The sequence below is a fragment of the Herpailurus yagouaroundi genome, unplaced genomic scaffold, assembly GCF_014898765.1.
Source record: "Herpailurus yagouaroundi ecotype Mexico unplaced genomic scaffold, PumYag 186, whole genome shotgun sequence".
Classification (NCBI taxonomy): Eukaryota; Metazoa; Chordata; class Mammalia; order Carnivora; family Felidae; genus Herpailurus; species Herpailurus yagouaroundi.
The window spans coordinates 22,640,728-22,662,260 of NW_024412417.1; the positions used below are offsets into that span (position 1 = coordinate 22,640,728).

The following is a 21,533-nucleotide window of genomic DNA, read 5'->3' on the forward strand; positions in this document are numbered from 1 at the left end:
ACACAGAATCTGAAGCAGGCTCCAGGCTCTGAGCTGTTAGCACAGAACCCAACACGGGGCTCGAACCCATGGACCATGAGATAATGACCTGAGCTGAGGTGGGATGCTTAACCAACTGAGCCACCCAGACACCCCCTCAACTGTTAATAAAATGCAAGTGAAAGGGAAAGACACATCTCTGTTAAGTTAGCTAAACAGTGAAGAAAAAAAAATAACGTGGTGGTCAGCTACATTTTCCTATTTTAAATTTGTTGCTCTGAGAGCACATTTTTGCATACTCAGAGTGCATCTTCAGTGACTCTGCCCACTCTTATCCTCTGCTTTCTCTCTGCAGACTTCACATTAATGCAGTCTCCAGCTCTGGGTCGATCATTTTCTGACAACAAAGTCACGAGAATGGTAGACGTATCAATAAAGTTGTATAGGTGTATGAGTGGTTACAGGAAAGGCATAAATCACACAACAACAAATGAATTATAAAACAGTGTGTATCACGTTTCTCAAATTTATCATTCTGCATTTTTAAGTCTTACTTTCATGAAGGGCATCTATACTATGCTTCTGAATATTTATGGTTTGGGAAGTTCCAATGACCCAAATGAAAACGTTAAATGAGGTTAATCTTTTAATGCATTTGGGGATAATATACTTCACCTTGACAAGCAGGGACCGGTGCATCCCATGCATGATACCCATAGGAAGACTTTCTGCACACAGCACTACTTTTTCCAACGAGTCGAAATCCTCTGTCACAGGCCCAACGGACCACACTATTAAGTTGTCCACCCGTCTGACTGATAATGTATCCATGAGGCGGAGATTCTGGTGTGCTACAGTAGAAAGCTTTTCAAAAGACAAAGGAATCACTGTATAATTAATGAATCAGAAATTCTTTACAATACAGCATGGTAAAAAAATCTAAGTGAATACTAGTACTTAAAATAGGGCAACTGCCACCTGTGTGAATTTTACTTCATATGAACATAATATAATTTTCTATTTTCTTCACAATCTGTTGAAATAACTTTTGGGAGACAAAACTATCTCTGAGCTTTCTTTTAATTTTTTTATCATCATGGAAGATGCATTCTGAATTGAAATACACATATTTTCTTAACACCCTACAGGTTGAAAAGCCCTACAAATATTTCAGTGAATTTTAGAAACTGTACTTCTTGTCATTTGAAAGACCCATATGTAGGGTGCCTGGGTGGCTCAGTTAGTTGAGTGTCTGACTCTTGGTTTTGGCTCAGGTCATGATCTTGTGGTTCTTGGGTTCAAGCCCCACATTGGTCTCTGCACAGCCTGCTGGGGATTCTCTTTCTGCCCCTCTCCTGCTTGCTCTCTCTATCAAAATAAATACATACAATTTTAAAAATTTGAAGAAACTAAATACCACAGTCTTGGTAGTAATATTTTAGGGCATGTTATTTACATGTAACTTTGAAGGTATTTCCAGACACCTATATCATGTTAGGTCAAGCATTTCATTTTGGTTGATTTCTTTTTTTTTTTTTTTTTTTAATTTTTTTTTCAACTTTTATTTATTTTTGGGACAGAGAGAGACAGAGCATGAACGGGGGAGGCAGAGAGAGAGGGAGACACAGAATCGGAAACAGGCTCCAGGCTCTGAGCCATCAGCCCAGAGCCTGACACGGGGCTCAAACCCACGGACCGCGAGATCGTGACCTGGCTGAAGTCGGACGCTTAACTGACTGCGCCACCCAGGCACCCCTCATTTTGGTTGATTTCTAAATAGACCCCCCACACTCCATAATCCTCTCTCCCAGTTTATTAAAGAGTTTCCATGCTGTCAAAGTGCTTACATATGGTGATAAAAATGTCAATAAAGTAAAACTTTCTTCATCTTTTGAAGTCTGAAATGTCAAAAGATAATGTCAAATATCTTTTTCATATATATGTACTTTTAAGGCTATTCAGCCTGGCGGGATACATTTACCCTTTGAAACTTCAATGTATTCATCTGAGAAAAATAAGACTTTAGGGGAAACTAGTAAGAAAGAGATTGGACCTGGAATACATATGTCATAACCTATTATTTCTAAAGAAAAATTTACAATATGTCAAGCTATTCTTGGGGTTAAAGTGATGCTTTCAATGTGTTTATATCAAAATTTTTCAGAAATATCAACATAAATAAGGGTTTAATCTATAATATAGTCAATCTAATGATTATAATTGATTGATTTGAATGTTTTCCCTTTAAGTTACTATGATCATTAAAAATACATTTAATGTGCTGACTTTTAAATTCCATCTTTGGGCACAAATTTAATAAAAAGACATTTATATTGTTCATATGATAGAAATATAGATTGAAATATGAAAAAATTTTAATGATGACTGTGCATGCTTAAATTTTTTAAAACACTTCTTTGCATATGTAATAATATTATTAAAACTTAACATAAATATATTGTATGATAAAACTTACATACATATTGGTATTATGGTGTCAGTGATAAGTCAATTCTAATATGTAGAAGACAAATGTTAATCAATTAAAATCAAACTATCATCTTATAGTTTTAAAATCAAAGTAAATAGACAAAATAATTTTATTTGTATATGATATAGATGCAAATTTATATAAATAAACAAATTTGAGAGTATATTTTTAGAACTGAAATTCAACATTTATTGAAGGCTATACCTAGAATTTTTGTCAGAATTGTTTATAATTATAAAGTAATTTTCTGTTGAATTGATTAGCAATGACCCATGGCTTGGGGAGACATGATCAGAACACGATACAGAAAGAGATGCCTGATTGGTTTTGAAATATTCAGTTATTGAGCACAAACCCATTCCTCTGACATGATTTAGGATGACAAAAAAAAGGAATATGAACTTTGAATAATGAATAACTATTTACATATACTTATTCAATAAGAAAATATTTGGCTCAGAATCATTAGACCCGATAAACAGGAAGGGGCATAGAAAAATTATTTCATCTTGTTATTAAAAAGGAATTTTATTCCATATCTTTCTAAATATTACTCACTGAAAAGCAGTAATAACAAAACAATTATTTTTTCAAAAGTGAAGGTTTTTAAAGGATGTGCTGATCACTTCACTTTCAATATTTAACTTACTTAGCAGGTATCATAAATGGATGGATAATAAAAACAAAGATTTTTACCATGGTATGTTTATCTTTTGTTTAACCTTATCATATAAAGGAGTCATTCAATAGATCTGATACACACAATTGAGCAACAGTATTGCTATTTTGCAAGAATTCAAGGGAAATAAATGTATTGAAAAAAAAGTATTGAAGATACCAGACTTTAACTTATAACTAACATATATGTCATAAATACCCTAAATGCTTTTAATCTTTTCAAAAATCACAAGAGAGATATTGGATTATTATCATGACAATGGGGAAACTGAGACACAGAGAGGCTACATAAACTGCTCAAGGAACCTCAGTGCAGGACTGTGACTTAGATTCGTATCTAATTGAATAGTATCTGCGTCTGTGCTCTTTAGCCACAGCCATACTGAAGATGTCGGTGGGATCTGTACTGAAGTTGTAAGTATCACATACCTATATATCTTATCCGGAAGCCTTTTTTGTTATTGCCATGATCTGCTGACCATTGAAGAAATACTTCATGACCGTTGCTTGTTACATTAAAAGGAGATGAATAATCTCCACTGAGGGAAATAAGCACTGGACTTTGAATATTTGGTCCTTTGGGAAGAAAATAATACAATTTAGACATACCTGAAAAATTATGTTCCAATTTATCTTTAATATTTTATATGTTTAGAGTACTATTAACTATGGTGACATTTTGCTCCACAAGCAATTTATATCATCAACAGTACCTTAAAACATATTATCTTTGTTTTAAACATTTAATTCCACAGCCAAAGAATCTATAATTTGTAAAATAATAAGCTTAAGTACAGTTTTCACATGGTATCTAGATAAACTTGATATTGATACTTCTAAAAATAACGGTGGAGATAAAACAAAATCATATAAGCAATTGTTTATACTGAAGGTCTGCATGTAAAATTAGAGTAGTTGAGATGAATTTATGAATATGCAGTAAATATAAATGATATTACCATCATACACCTGAAGAACATCAAATTCCTTTTCTGTCTGGAAGAATTCTACAAACATGCTGATATTATATCCTTTTTCTACTGAAATGCTCCAGGCACACATTTGAAGATTTGGGTAACTATCAGGATATCCCGGGCTCAGTATGACTCCAGTAGAATCCAGCCGTAATTCATTGGCAGGACAGAGCACTATCAAAGAAAGAAATCATTAACTAATGCTAGTGTGTTAGACCTAAGTTTAAACTGCATTTTAAACATTGGGTACTCCACTTTCATGTTTAATCATTATAAAGGAGACAATACTTTGAATTATGTGTTTGAAGAGATAATTTGTATTAAACTTGCAGTTCAAAACATGGAGGAATGACCAAAAAATTAAAAGATAAAACATTTATCTCCTTTGATTTCTTTATATACTTTCCCTATATTTCCTCATCTTCTTGTGTCCTCTCTCCGCTGCCCCTTTTGTTTATGTCTTTGCTTGTCCTTTTCCTTCCTTCCTTGTTACTCACTTTCATTTCTCCTCAAACTTTAACTCACTCAGGTATGTAGGGCCAGACAAGAAATTGCACTCTTTTGAGAGTATTCATTCCTGGCTAGGCTACTTCTGAACTCAGAGATGGGGGTAAGCCATGAGGATTTAACACAATTTTAGGTTACCAGTCATCTTTCAGTTCTTCGTGTTGTCTCCAGACCATAAATGTAAGACAAAGTATAACACTTCTTATTTCATAATGATACCACTGCTAGACAACAAATATATGTATATTCAAAAATACAGAAAATTTGTTATATGTTGACAATAAACATAATTATGATGTAACAGCCTCCAAAGTATAGTAAACTTTAGTTGTTGGCATCAAGCATCATGTTTTGGGCCAAATACAAACATCTACTTAAATTTGCATTTGGAATGAGAGCGTGGGCAAGATGATCAAATTCTTGCCATTCAAGTGATGCTATTTCAGCCTTTTGTTTTTTTTCTTAAGAGTTTGAGTATTGGAGCTGCTCAGTATAGCTTACATTGTACAGAAGTTAACTCATATATACCAAACACTTTAGTTCAAATACAGAACTTTCTACTTGTCAGAACAGTGAGAGTGGTTACAGCAAAATGTCCCATGTGCACTCTTGCTAAAAAGTTTTTAAATTTTGGAGAGACCAGTTTTGGGGTATTATTACTGGGGACATTCAACTGGTATGATGGGCAGAGTAGACCACTTTTGAGAATTTGGTGAGTTGGAAATGTTTCACACGACATTTCCTAATCCAATTACTATGAATCAATTTCCATCTTGGAGTTAGATAATGTGGATCTCAAAATAATTAGAATAGCACCTTAAGCAGTATTCTTGTTTTTCAGTGTTTGCTCAAATGAGCTAGGCTTGGAAACACCAAATATAGTTGCTGGAATATACATGAATAGATGAAAGATATATATTCATCACTTCCTGGATACAAGGACAATGAAATACTTTGAGTTATAAAGTCTCCATGTAGTATAGGGATAGAAAAGGATATAAAAATAATAGATTTTGGCAATATATAATTTCTCTTTAATCAAGTTGATAACTTGAAAAGAAATAATTTGAAAACAAAATTAACCATAACTAATATTAAGACACTTGAAAATTGACTAAAGAATATAGCATAGTTAGATATACTAAAAACAAAATACTAAACATAGAATATAGTAAAGGTAAAACATGTAAGAGTTGTTTTCCTTTTTTTTTTTTTTTTTTTGGCTTTTACTTCTGCTTCTTTTACTTCAATCTAAGATGTTTGCTTCTTGGATATAACTTTAAGATTTCTCAAAAATAATTAAGTAAATGGTAGCAGGTCATAAGCACTCTAAAAGAAATCTGACCTTTGCTTTTCATAAAATGAAAAATGTGTAAAATAAACAAAAACATTAACTTGACAATCGTAAATGAAATGAAAAATTTGAGTCAAACATGAAGAATACATATTAGTGAGTATATAGCTATGGCATATTGAAATGACAGATGTATATAATCATATGGGAAGCTGAAGTAAGTTTAAGGAAGGGTTTATTTAGTGTGTGCTCAGCTATTTAATACCGTGGAATACTTAACTAAGTATCTGTTTGGCTTACTGAGCATGTGACTTCTTCACCAAAACCATTTAGCAACTTCATAGTTTGCCACAAAGTCCTCCAAGTTCAGTCCTTACCCACCTCCCTGAGTTTCTTTCCTGATCCTCCTCCACTGAAGTGAAATGCTCCAAACATAGTAGATAAACTATGTGCAGCTTTTTGAACTCTGCACATTCATTCATCCGTGCTTCTGTTTCAAATGCCCTTTTTTCCTCTGCTGCATTTGAAATGTTACTGCCTTTCAACACCCAGATGAAGTGTCTCATCTTCTGTAAAATCCTTCCTGAACCGCTCTGCTACCAATCTGACCAGAATCGCTGATTTCCTTCTTGGTGTCTCTGCAATGTATGCTTTTATTACTGCAGTTAGCAATTTCATGGCTATTTCCTTAAATTTTTGGTGTCTCCCTTTCTGGGCTATGATTATTAAAAACCAAGTGCCATGTCCTATTTAATATGTTGGCCCCCATATTCTAAACTGAATAAATATTCCAGATTACTTTTGAAAACCTGATATGATTCAATATAATTTACTTTAAGTACACAAATTAACCTATTTTCATACTATCCAACACATACCAAGAAGCCCTACAACCATCAAGAATAAGAGGAATATGTATTGATTGTGACTATATGTTAAGACACTGTTAAGCGCCTGTTGTGCATTATGTCACTTATCCCAACAACTTTAGAAAGCGTGTACAATTCCTCCTGCCATTACACATACGAAGGAATCAATGCCCAGAGAGTTTAGAGTGCAGAGGTGTCACAGGTTCAGCTGGATGGACCCTGCAGTTTTAACCACCGAATATAATCGCCCATTATACTTCATTTATATCAAAATCTTTGAAAAGCAGCACATTTAGCATTGCTTTCCATATTTTAAGCATGATAAAGAAAACTAAAAAGGATAAAGGGAAGAATAACAGAATTGATGCAGCCTCTTTTAGGAAAAGTGAGAAAACGTGAAGTAATTTAAGATAGACTAAAAACAATGTATATTCGTTCTAACAGACTCCAAAAGAATGACCGTTTTGGCAAGTCTGTGAATTCAGTCAAATAAAGAAAAAAGGTAAAGTTAGAGTTTTGGCTTAAGTACCTGGTTAATTAGTTAATGTAATAACACTGCATAAACTAATTCTGAGAGATGATTTATTAGGGTTTAGCTAGTACCTGAAGTGCCATTATGAAATAAAAATTAGTCTTTTTTTGTGTTCTCGATAGTACACAGACTAGGAAGAGATGTAATTATTAATCAGTAGCAACTTCTGATTGTAGATTGAAAGTTTGAGTGATGAGGGATTATTAAGTAATTAAGGTATCTAGATTGTTTTATTTTAATTTTCAGAAACGTATTGAGATCCAGATACAAAAAAATAATTAAGTGTTGCCCTCTAAGAACTCACAAAAAATTTTATATATTGGAGTCAAAGAGAAAGTCCTGACATGTAATTGCTCTTTCACACCTTCTTGTGTCTGCCCAAGTTATTTTCACACGTATAATTTCCCAAAAGGCTAAAATTATATCCTCCACATTCACATCTAAATGTTTGAATATGTACCTTGAATAATCCTAAGTGGCTAAAAGGAAGTCTTGTGTGAAGGAGAAAATTGAATGAATGACATTTAAATATCAAGATTATAGGTGATAGCCTTCAGAAAACCCAAACAACTTCTAGATGCTCTGAAGTCATTGACTAAGAGCAAAGAAAATGCTCACATTGGTGTTCGTTTTTACCTCCAAACATGTCTTTCCTTTTGCTATTGTCAAAGCTTCTTGTGAAAATCCTTCCATTTTATTGCAAGGACTCCAATGGGGTAGAAAATTAAATGTTAATTCCTACTTATAGCATGTTTGGACTAATAAACATGCTATAACTAAGAAACGTAAAAATAAAAGTTTTGTTTTTGGCTCATTTTAATAGATAAAGGTCTATGCAAGAAACAGATTTCCATTTCTCAGGAATAAACTCCAATGAAGGAAGTCATCCAAGAAAATCTGGGGAGGGATTGTCAAATTCAATTCAATTTCATTCAAATAAACCACTATTTATAATTAGTTACTATGTGGTGGGCTCTGTTTTGGGCCCTACGGGGTTACACAAATTAACAATATGTTATTTTTGAACACCAAAACTCTCTCACACCATTCAAGGTCCATCATGGTCTTACCCCTGTAATTTCACAGTGGATTCCTTCAAGTCTATACCTCTGTTTTCCACTTCTGTGTCTCCACATATTCATCTGTCATTTGGACCACCCTTTATTTATCTCTATTCTAAGTCTCACCCATCATTTGGAACGAAGATTCAGGGAGCAACAATTCCATCAAGCTTTCCCTGCCCCATAAACAATAAAACATTACATGATTCTATCGCCCCTTGACCTGTTTCCTAAACGCTGTATTCCTACCACCTACATGGATGTTATATCCCTTAAGCCATGTTGCCTTCACAGCAGGAACCATTTATAGCTGGTTTGTTTGTTTGTTTGTTTGTTTGTTTGTTTGTTTGTTACTCAAACCCTTATATGTAACAGATGCTGGATTAAAGTTCAATGAATTTAGTGGTTAGAACATAACTATGTCAAGTAAAGGCAATCAACATTGGAGTCTTTAAGTTTTTTTCTCTTATTTTCCACCTCCATTTCCACTCCTCACAGCAAAATTAATTTAAATAAATTGAACTGACTTTGGGATAAACTAAAAGGAAAAAAAATAGACCTTGGAAGAATAAGTAATTTTTAAAGTTAAATCTGAGAAATCATGAAATAAAAGACACTACGTATAAGCTGTATAACTTTTAACATTATGGTCAGTTACATATTTATATAAAGTAGACTTTTCTCGATTTTTCCATTATTGGATTAAACATAAAACAAATGCTTAGAGATAAATAATCATAGGAATTGATACCTTGACAAACTGGAGGTGCTCCATCCATTTGAAGTCTTTCTCCTAATCTGCATGTCAGAATTGCATTACCAACCAAAGTAAATCCTGGAAGACACTGATACCTAATAATGTCACCTATTAAAAAAAAAAAAGACAGAGGCTTCAGATAGGCAACAGGTTATGGTAACAATGAACAGATGTTTCTATTGCAAAAGTAGAATATTTTTTCCCTTCAGTTATTTTCAATTGGTATAAAATTCTACTAGTTATAAGCAGGGATAATATTCAAAACATTGAACTACAAGTACCTCATGGACACTGACAAACCAGAACTGAAGCCAGGGGTAAACTACAGTAAGATTTAACTGGTGTGCACCAGTTGGATGTAAGCAATAGCAGTAAGGAAACAATCTAGTTGGTATAGTTAAGGTATTCATTAAAAATATATTAAGCTAGTTAAAATGATTCAGAATTATTGCTTTTATATTAAGTTTACAGTAGTCATTGATATTTTCTTAACTTCTCAACCAAAATCAATATGATGATAATGATGAGTTTATTATAGGAATGTTAAAATGTCTTCTTTTGTTACATCATTTTTTGAACTGTGAGACATTATAGGGATTTAATTTCCAAAGGGCTTTATTTACTATTAAATTGAGCATAATCCACCACTTGTCTTTAAAGATATGGAAATAAAGCATATCTTCTAATACACCCTATATATTCTTCATTGTATGTTTCAGGCTTGAGCCTGAATTCAAAGAACATTACTGTATTGCAAGGTAACAAAATAATAATTTAGAAGGAAGCAAATTATTGACCACCAGAACATGGTTGTATGGTTCAAATGATCATGCTGGCTTTCCAATTACATATCCTAGAGATACAGAATTCTTGCTTTTTGCCTAATACTCCCTTTTGGTCTTTTCACTACTGTCCAATTTTAAGAATTCCAAACAATCCCCAACAATCCAGAGAAAGACAGTCTAAGAGAGGTCGCTACTATTCTGTTTATTTCTTTTAAAGAAAATACTTCTAGTAACACTATGTTTTTAAAAAATAATTTATCAGACTTTACCTATTTCAAATTCATCATCTTCTGTCAAAATTTCAGCATTGGGTACAGGTGGCGGAGGCTGGCACACTCTTAGTTGATAAGCTATAAAAATAGACAATGTGTTTATTCCTTCTCTCAGAGGCTGTATATATTCACACATGTGAAAAAAAATAATGCTTTATTTGTAAGAATAAAAATAAATGGTATAATTTATCAAGTTTCAATTATTTGTTTATTTAAAAGATGATACAATATTGAGGGAAAACAAATCATTCCTTAGATGCCAACATATTTTCCAGGGGAAGAATGCTTACCTGTAACTCCTTATTTCTTACCCTCATTCTATTCCTTCTTGTTATGTGCTTCATAACAACTGTTAATTTTCTCCTTGGCATTATCACAATTAGCAATTTTATATTCATTACACATACATCATTATAAATATGTCATTGTTATGTGCCCAATGCCAAGGTTCATCTCAGTCTCCTGCACCTAGCAAAGTGCCTGGCATGTACTTATAATCGCAAGCAAGTACTCAATGCTTACTCAATTCCGGAAAATATTATAAATATTTTACTAATATTAACTCAGTCCTCACAAAAATGTGTTTATTTTATTACTTAATTCATGACTATGTCTAGAATCATCACCACTTTATAAAAGAAAAAACTGTCACAGAGAATCAAAGAATTTGTCTAAATCACACAGCTGTAATGTAACAGAACTGAGATTTGAACCTGGGTAGTCTGGCTCCAGAACCTTCTCTCCCCATGTTATATGAGTATATTCATGAAATACCTATTAGTTATATTTCATGATTCTAATAATCTACATCACTTGAATAGGTTGTCCCCTTTAGATTAGAAACACTCCTATTTGGCATAGTTTAAAAGCCACCACAATAAAAATTTTTGAAGAATCCAAGTATCATGACTGCTAGCCCCATCTGATATCTGCATCACAGTTTTATTTTCACTATGATTTATAAATAATGTAATATAATCTTGTTTAGTCAAGAACACACTTTATCGTAACATTTGAAGAGTGTGTTTCATATGCTTAATTTTATTGCTTAAACTCAGGAGTTAAATTATTTAGGTACCTCAATGATCAGATAATGAGAATGAGGTTTAAAAGACATAGTAACTTGTCTGAGCTCACACAACTAGTACAGGGTTTATCCAAGACTCCAGCCTCTGTCCTCTAACCCCAAAGCCCATACCTTCAGTATTGCCACTATCATGAAAGAATTATGAGAGTACTCGGGAACATCAACTGGACCAGTTAAGGAAGACTCCTAGAAAAGGAGATGGATAAAGTACGGTTTGTTTTTCTTAACTTTTTAATGTTTATTTATTTTTGAGAGAGAGAGAGAGAGAGAGAGAGAGAGAGGATGGGGGAGGGGCAGAGAAAGGGAGACACAGCATCTGAAGTAGGCTCCAGGCTCTGAGCTGTCAGCAAAGAGCCTGACGAGGGGCTCGATCTCATGGACTGCAAGATCATGACCTGAGCCAAAGTCCAACGCTTAACCGACTGAGCGACCCAGACACCCCAACATTTTAAAGAACGAGTATGATTTTTCCAGTTCTGAAGGGTAATCATGGACATGAGATCGTTGCAGATGGAGGAGAAAACATGAGCAACAAGTTGGGCACTGATTCATCATGATGTAACAAAAGGCCATTTATAAGAGGTCAATCGATTAATACACCTCCAGGGTTCTAAGGACAGAAAAAAATAAGAACGTTTTTTGAAATGTAGCTGAAGAGGGATGAATCAAGGAAAATTTTCGTTTCAATTTCCTGCTGTAAATTTTTGTCTGTCTCTTCAAACATCTTCCTTCCAGTACTTCAACCTGTTTATAAAAGCACTTGCTGTACAAAGATGTTAATTTGCAAGTAAAACACTGCTCTACACAAAAGGGTTACCAACTAGAGAAAAGACTCACTGGGAAAGAAGCCCAGGACAGAAAAGTGTAACCTGGATTTTTGAGACGAAAGTTTAAAGTAACATTAGGCATTTTTAAATAATTTTCCTGATCGTAGACCTTAAGAGGGATACAATTACCAAGGCAAAAGGCAATTGTAATAAATGCCAAAGAGGTAAGAGAAAGGGGATATATAGAAAGGTATAGGGAGCCCAGTATGGAGAAATCCTTAGGAGACTATGCTTCAGAGGAGAGCATTTTATCTCACCTTTTTTTTTTTTTTAATTTTATTTTTAATGTTTATTCTTGAGACAGAGAGAGACAGTCAGAGCATGAGTGAGGGAGGAGCAGAAAGAGAAGGAGAGACACAGAATCGGAAGCAGGCCCCAGGCTCTGAGCTGTCAGCACAGAGCCAGACTCAGGGCTCAGATATATGAACTGCAAAATCATGACCTGAGCCAAAGTGGGACACTTAACCTACTGAGCCACACAGGTACCCAGGGCATTTTATCTCATCTTGACGTAGAACAGAGATCAACTCAGAAGTTAGCAAAGTGTAGAGAGATGCCCACACATGTATTATTTCACTTTTGTTTGCCCATAAAATTATTTTTGATTTTCATGCTAAGAATAAATTAGTTTATTATTTTAAGAAAGAGCACATTTTTTATCAGTGAAGAATCCATGGCTAGTGTCATCTGTAGAACATGCTTAGAATGACCTACATAACTCAGTTGCAGAGTTTATAAGACTAGGGATTAGAAATTATTATTAATAAGAATCTGATATTCAGACATATTGCGCTATTAAAAAAAATTTTTTAGGTTTTATTTTAGAAGGAGAGAGAGCATGGTGGCGGGGAAGTGGGTGGCGGGCAGAGAAGGGCAGAGGGAAAAAGAGTGAGGGAATCCTAAGCAGGCTCCATGCCAATGCAGAGCCCAATATGGGGCTTGATCCCATGATGGTGAGATCATGACCTGAGCTGAAATCAAGAATCAGACACTGAACTGACGGAGTCACCCAGGCACCCTGAGATTTTGTACTATTTTTCCAAGACCACATGGGTGTTGTGAGCTAAATTCTTTCTTATTCTCTGTTCTCTTCCATGACCTGCAGTTTTATAAAATGTGTCTTGGGAACCAAGAGATCACTTTAGGGTCATGGAGGGTCTGAGGAGGGGTAATGTCCCGTCCTCTTGCCTCTACTTCATAAAAGCCATTCTATGTCCCTCAATTTTATAGATTTGAATTCTGAATAAAGTTCCCTTTGAACAAATTTTCTACAATCCCCACCTAAGTGATTTCATTGATTCTTGTGACTTCAAGTCTGATTTCTGTCTTAATTCCCAATTTTATATCACCTGGATAAATATGTCTTCTGAGCTCCTCACTGCCTACCTACACTGACCCCTTACTGGTATCTTCTAATCACAGGTGTTGCACACACAGCATGACTTGTCTCAACATTTACTAATAATTGTCCATTTCTTAGCCTATTTGTTCATTGTTCGTGTCTCTGCTTCGACTTTAAATAATATGAGAGGGAAGACTGTTTATCTGCTTTTTCACAGTTATATGCTCCTGTAACTATGCATATAACCCAACAAATATTTACTAAATAGCATATGAAACACTGGCTTCCCTGGGAAGGAATGAGTCTCTGAACAGTCTTCCCTGGGATTATTATGTCCTTTAAATTTGCAAGTGGGCATAAAATAGAAGTAATTGTGGGTGACAGTGCTAAGAAATGAGATCTAGGCAGGCCCTATTTACACGGTAGAACTATGTAATTCTGACTATAATGTAAAGGAGAAGGAAATAATGAAGGAAACTCCTTTGCATCTGTTTTTCTTTTGACTCTTAAAGACAAGTACTACAAAAAGTAAATAAATCATAAACAGCTTCCAACAATTCGGTTTTCAATCTTCATCCATTTCTGCTGGTTTGTTTGCTAAAATAAGTCTACAATTTGTCCAGTGTCTTTACATTCTTTCTGCGAACTTCTCAGTGTAGACCTGTCATTTCAAACCTATTGTACTGAGTGCCCGTCAAAATTTATGTCGTTCTTGGAACTTTAGAATGTTATGTGGAAATAGAGTTGTTGCAGACATAATGAATTAATTTGAGGTCATATTGAATCAAGGCAGGCCCTTAAAACACCATGCTGTCCCTATAAAAAGAGAGAAGACAGAGATGGATGAACAGGGAAGACATGTGACAGGGACAGAGAATGGAGTGCCAAAGATTTCTGGCTACCCCCAGCAGCTAGAATGAGTCAAGGAAGGATCCTCACATACAGCCTTTGGAGAGAGCATGGCCCTGTCGATACACTGATTTCACACTTCTGGCTTCTAGAACTGTGAGGGGAAAAAATTCTGTTTGCTTAATCCAGCCAGTTTGTGGTGCTCTATTTACAGCAGCCCTAGAAAATAAATGCACATGAGTTATTAAGTTTGTCTACAGGATGTTTCTTGCCTTCTGTGTCTCTCTAGTGCAATCCTTCCTATACACAAAGGAAGCGATGGAAGGGAGGTAAGACTATATTTTTGAGGAGTCCACTGTGTGCAAACAACTCTGCAAGCTACTTTACATGAGTTACTTCATTTAATGCTCAAATTACTACATCAAGATATGTGTAAATAGCTCATGTTGCTAAGAGAGACACTCCATTTCAGAATGGTTGAATTATGTACCCAGCTCAATGAGCCAGAATTTGAGCCACGTGCTTGAAAACTAAGCCATATTTTCTCCTGCATTTACAGACAAATCAACTCGGACTGGAGAATTATTTTGGTGCTGCCATTTCCCTACTGTCAATGTATAAACATTGGCCTACAGATTAAATTTGTAATCTTAGATAAAGCAACTTTCTTACCTTAATTCTCACCCATCCCTCATATGAGATGTCTGCTACATTTCATCTGAACTTTGTCAGGTCCCTTATATTTACCATGTTAATTCCCTAGTATACACTGTCATTTTTGACAGCCTTGCAGGCCTCAATATTGGAACCATAACACTTAGCATTAAGGGTTCTACTATCTTGAATTATTCCACCTTTACTCATTAATGTGTTAGTGCTTGCTCCATGTTTAGCTTGTGTGGGACCATTTCCTACATGTTTACATTTCCTGTAGTGTCTAACACTTTATTTTGTTGTTTATTAATACATATTATGGGGGGCCTAGTATGTATCAGACACCACATCTTATGTGCTGGGAATGTGGTAGTGAAAAATATGCAGACACAATCGTGCGCTTAAAGGCACTAATTATCAGAAAGATGTTAATCAAATTATCTTATTAATGAGTGGAAATTAACTAGCTGAAACAAGGTGTGTGTGTGTGTGTGTGTGTGTGTGTGTGTGTGTGTGTGTGTGTGTAGGGGAGAGGGATGACACATAGAATAATAACCCAGGCAGAGGAATCAGCAAGCGTAATGCCAGCAAAGAGGAAGGCTGGGCGGGGTGGGGAGTGGGGGGCTGGGTGAGAGCCCTGGACTGAGTGAGAAGGGATGAGAAAGACTGGTAAATTGGGGCTAAGTCCGACAGGAGGCTATGGGCTGCACTCAGGATTTGTTTATTTTAATCTGAGGCGAATGACAAACCTGTGAAGAGTTTTACATCTGGGAGTAATGTGATCAGATTTCTCCTTTAAAAAAATAACTGGCTACAGAAAGAAAAATAAACGCAATTGGAAGGGGACAAAGGTGGATACCCAGAGACTCCTAAAGAGTCTATATTGTAGCGGATGTTAAATAAACAATTGTTGATTGAATCTAAAAAAACTCACAAGTGTCCTCAAATGGCTTGACATTAAATTAAAAGTCTTGATTATATTCTCCAAGGGCCTCTAACTTTGTTTAATTAACTTCAGCCCCACCTATTGACTGGTTTATAATTTTAGCTGCAAATGTAGAGTTCCTCTCCTCCACTTAAAACTCAAGTACCCCTGATTTGCCATATCACCCACCTATGATGCCATTCTCACCTCATAAAAAATATTAAACCACATCTGTACACTCTCATAATAAGAAACTTTGAAAACTCAAACTCATCTACAATCTACCCCTTACTGTAGTCCCTCCCATTCCCTAATCAACATTGCTCTCAAGTGGTTGACAGGGTAACATTTGATGACATGTCTAAAACTATGCTCTATATAATTTTATTTTTATCTATCTTGCCTTCTTGAAACCTATCTTCCTGTGTTTTTTATAACTTTGCTCTCAGATGACTAAAATAAAGACATTGTCCCTATTAACTCATGTTAACTAGAGTTAACCTCTTGCGGTTACTCTGTTTCACATCTATTTTCCCTCTGGCAATTTTCACAATCCCTAAGAATTGTTTACTGTCCATTTCCTTACACTAGAATATAGACTGTGTGAGAACAGGGACTTTTGATTATCTTATCAGCAGCTAACTTCTCAGGTCATAACACAGTACCTGGCCTGGAAGTAGTCAATAAATGTTTGCTGAGTGATTGAATGCTAGGACAATGAAAGAATGAATAATGAATGAGAAAAAGCTATATATGAAATAAATTCTTACCATATTGAGTATGAACTCAGTCCAGACTCTCTCTGGTTGTAAATCCTGTTTCCAATGCTGACAAATTGGGAAATATTGGGCAAGTTACTTAATCTCAACCTCACTTCTTCTCACTTGTAAATAGCAGTGATAATAGTAATAACGTTATGCCAACTCAAAGGGTGATTATAAGGATCAAAATGTTTATATACACAAAGCACTTGGAGCAGTGCCTGGCACATAGTAACTACTCTATAAGGGTAAGCTCTTGTATCAAATTGGAATTCAATTCCTTCCACATATTTGGTGTTCGCCGATGAATAAGAGCATGTGGTAAAATATACTTTCGCTTTTCCCAAGTTTCACTTTTTATTTATGAAAAACACTCTGATTTGACAATTACTTAAATAATTATGAATAGTTTAGGCATATTGTCTTGGTTGGTAGGAGCAGGGTGTAATAAGGCAACAGTTTAAGGTGTGATGTAACTGAAGAGGAATTAAACCATGCAGCTCTGATTTTTCTGAAGTTGTTTCTATCAACCCAATAAACATCACTGGAAAGAAAGATATATATTCTCCAATTTGTGTTGATGAGTAAAATCTTTTGTGCACAAGGCAGCCTGACCTAGTTTTTATTCTGGAAGCTGACTGTGTTCAAATCTTGGCTCTGCTATTTGTTAGCTCTGCTACTTGTTAGCTCCATGACCTTAGGTAAACTGCTCAGACTCTGGGCTTTCGTTTTCTCAGCTGCAAAATAAACATAAATCTAAGATGAGTTAATATATTGTAAAGTGCTTAGAATTGTGCCATTTCAAAGGGAGAATGCAGTCCCTGTTTGGCAAAGGTTAACGTGAGCATGGCAGCTGTGATTACGGCTATGCCCCGGACACACATAATCTCAATCTGACATGACTCTGCTCACAACCCCGATGTCATTCAAAGGGCTAGTACCCATGTGATTTCCCAGGACACATCAAACTATTCACCTTGGTTCTACTGTGCTTTAAACTGGATATTTGAAAATGCTGAGATTCCTTATTTGTTTTACCCAGATGTACACTACACTGTAACAGAAAGTCCTTAGCTTCAGTAACTCATTTGATAGCTGTGTATGTTGTTGCATATGTCTTGGTCTTAAAACTGCTAGTACAGTGCTCTGGAAATCATATTTTAAAAATATTAACTAAGAACTAATTGAATTAAAGCAATATTACATCCTCTGTAATGTATCTACTTAGGTTATTTTGGAAGAAAATAAACAGGTCTAGGATGAATACTCAATATTATATGGGGTAGTACCCTAGATTGTTTGAACTAGAAGCTATGATACAAATATTTAGTCTGACTTTTTTTCTTTTTTAGGGAGTGGAAGGAATAAAACAGACCTAGAGAAATGAAATGAGGTAAACAAAGCCACACATTCGGTTGTAGGCAGAACATATATTTTAGTCCATGCTTTTCGCGGATTGTTCTATTTAGAAGCACCTTTACAGTTATGACCATTAATGAAAAAAAGCTGTATAATAGATATTTACATATTTAGAATATACTTCTGACTTAAATCTGTGTTCTTTTTTTATAAGAATCATTTCATTTGACATGTCCCTCAGATTTATGATGCCACTTACTAGTTAATAATTACATGGGGGCATCATATTCTACATGTCAGTATCTTTGGAGGATGACTATTGCTTACATGGTGCCATGTTTGGTTCAGATGTGTATAGATGTCCTGTTGCTGGTCCAACAGATTTTCTTCTTGAAGTCACTTTATTGTTTTTTAATCTTATTTAGTTAGCTAGTTAGTTATTTTAATTTAAATATTAGTTACTCAACATACAGTGCAATATTGGTTTCAGGAGTAGAGTTTAGTGATTCATGCAACTTACACACAACACCCAGTGCTCATCATAACAAGTTCTCTCTTTAATATGCATCACTCATCTAGCCCATCCCTCATCCTCCTCCCTCTATCAACCCTCAGTTTGTTCTCTATCACTTTAAAGTTTAATTCTGGCAACATTTGTCAGTTATTTTTAATTTCTTATTTTCTTTATAATGAAATGTTCAACCCAATTCCAGAAAAGAATGCTACATTTATCTACTTCGGTTCCACTGAACTATTAAAGGCTTCTTCATAAAAAACACAGAACACTGACAAATTGCCATTCCTTCTCTAAACCAAAAAAGCACAAGTGTGCAACCTTTCTGCCAAGTACCAACACAGTATCTCTTACAGAGGAAAAAATGACAATTTTCTCTGTTCCCTTATAAATTCTAAGCTCTTTCTAACCACTGGTATGCTTCATGGTGACTCAGGTTAATTGAAATACAATAATTTCATGATTTAGGGAAGATTTGGAGGAGGAAAAGCATTGATAAGGATATGTTCAGTTATGCACATTTTTCAATGTTATTTCAAAAGTTATGTAAAGTAAATTAAAGCAGACCCACTTGAAAGAAGAGTTAGGAGTATTTAAAATAAATACTTCCAAGTTCTAATTAAGTGAGAAAAATAATACACACATTTTTTTCCATCTTGGAGAAAATCTGCTAGCAAGTTGATATGAACCATACAGGAAAGTTTTAGCAGTGCTTAAATTACTTACAAATATCACTTTTACTCCATTAATATTTTACAATCAGTTTGTTTCTCTGCCTATATAAGGAAGAGTCTTAGAAATCAGGAGCAAATGACTCATGTCTGGATTTAGAGTTGAGACTGAATAAGTCCCTATCATGAGAAAAGAATGAATAAGAAGTCGCTCCTGGTATTATTTATTTAGAGATGGAATAACAGAAGTATAGTAAACAAAACTATTAGGAAGTGTCCTGAATTATCAATCAAAATGTTTCAATATCTGCTGTATGAATTAAGTTCCCAATATTCAGATAGCTCATTGAAAATATCTTGCCTTAGTACTAAGCTCATTAGAATCTGCAGAGTGATATGCCAAGGATCTCTTCTCTATGTAGTTGAGTCACCTGGCACATCAGTAGAAAACAGAACACATCAGCATTATCATTTGATCTTTGTCAGTCTCTATTTTCCTCTCCCTGTTCACCACCATTGTTTGCTTTGCTTTTGGCTTTAAACAAAGATGCTATAAGCTATCACTAACTATCATAAACTACCCTGCATATTTAAAATAGAACAAACAAACAAACAAAACACACAGCTCAGGTGTTCTCTCAACTTCGAACTGGCCTGGCTCTAATTGACAGGCCCTGACTTTCCACTGTTGCCCAATAACAATTTCACTAACATCTAGCATCAGACATGACAACTCTTTGACCTTGTTGGAACAAGACAAAAAGAAGACCTTTCCATAATTATGTCTGAGCACAACAAAAAATAACAACACTACCCAAACTGCAAAATGACCAAGAGACTTCCATCTCGGCTAATATGAGCAAATTTGCTTCCATACCAATTATTGTTCCAGGTATGTTCCATTCCTTCCACCTTCTAGAAAAAAAAAAAAGTACCAAGACATCCAATTATAGAACATCTCCAATTTTCTAACAACACCCAATCCAGAGATAAATCATGCTTCCTTGAACCTTCCAGAACCATCTTACACAGCCCAACTCCTGTAACAAGCCTCTCCTAATACCATCTTTACTGGGGCACCACAGAGTCCCTCATGGTGTGTTGTCTCACTCATTACAGTAAACAAATAAACCTACTCATCATACAAAATCAATGCTACAACTTATCAATGGGTGTGCACATAAAGCCAAATGTCAAAATACAGTAAGCAATTTTGGCATGATTTTAGTCCCTTAGTAGTAAATGGTATTATCTTTTCCTCAAAATGGTTTCATCAGTTTGGTTTTTTAGTTTCTTCACCACACTATATATATATATATATATATATATATATATATATATATATATATATATATAATATTGTATGATGTCCAAACCCCCTATGCTCTCCAGATATCAAACAATGAAACACTTTGAGTTCAATGCTCTATCTACTGACATATGAAAGGAGGTCAGGTCTTTAGGTTGTGTGAGCCAAAGGGGTTACATAGTTCAAAGCAATGGTGATTTATGTTTTATATAAAATGTGTCCTTATACCTGCAGCGGTCTCTTTTAGGATGGGACTTTGTGGAGTTAAATATACTTTCCCTAAATGCAGCATTTATTGTAAAGGCAACAGAAACTTAAAAGATGACCTAAAAGACATTACAAGCCTTTTAAATACATTTCTTAAAAATTATCTGGAAGCCGATATATAATCAACTCATTCTTTTACAGTTGTGCCAATAATGGAAAACAACAGAAAATATAAATTGAATTCTATTATGCTTATTAAGAAAGTCATCTGTGTATAAAGTGAGGGCCTCTAATATTCTGATGTTAGAAAAAGTGATGCCCTGGATAATAGATTTAAGTGTAATAATACTACCTTCAGTTTTAAATGAATAAATATATATTCTGGCTATACTATAGTTTCCTAGTTGTTTGGTTGCCATAAGTCAGACACCCAATAAAAACTATCTTCTCTTCACATAGTGACTATAGCACATTTTGGAAACTGTAAAGAACATACTAAGTTGCAATAAACCTACATGTTTTTATTAGTTTGTAGGTCCTGAAGAAGAGAAGCACTAAGAGCTTTGAAGTTCTAAGTTTTAATTAGGAGAGTTATCTTCTAGAAAATGAGATGACCTATTACCTGGCTAAAAATGAAAATCACGTGGGCTGAATTTTTAAAGAAAAATTTGATTTACCATTACATATAACCTATGTGTGGGGCACCTGGGTGGCTCAGTTGGTTGAGTGTCCGACTTCGGCTCAGGTCATGATCTCATGGTTCGTGAGTTCGAGCCCCGCATTGGGCTCTGTGCTGACAGCTCGGAACCTGGAGTCTGCTTCAGATTCG

General features: G+C 35.0%; 1 protein-coding gene across 4 annotated transcripts in view; it reads right to left on the reverse strand.

The window, feature by feature from the left end:
- The window catches only part of CSMD3 (CUB and Sushi multiple domains 3), a 1,253,459-nt gene that overhangs the window by 88,234 nt on the left and 1,143,692 nt on the right, over positions 1-21,533 (reverse strand). For all 4 annotated transcript variants that reach the window (XM_040494274.1, XM_040494275.1, XM_040494273.1 and 1 more), the window contains 5 exons: positions 10,197-10,277; positions 9,137-9,250; positions 4,108-4,296; positions 3,578-3,724; positions 655-843 (listed from right to left, as the gene is read on the reverse strand). In XM_040494274.1, coding sequence (XP_040350208.1) covers positions 655-843; positions 3,578-3,724; positions 4,108-4,296; positions 9,137-9,250; positions 10,197-10,277 — 720 coding nt within the window. The remainder of the gene's footprint in view (positions 1-654; positions 844-3,577; positions 3,725-4,107; positions 4,297-9,136; positions 9,251-10,196; positions 10,278-21,533) is intronic.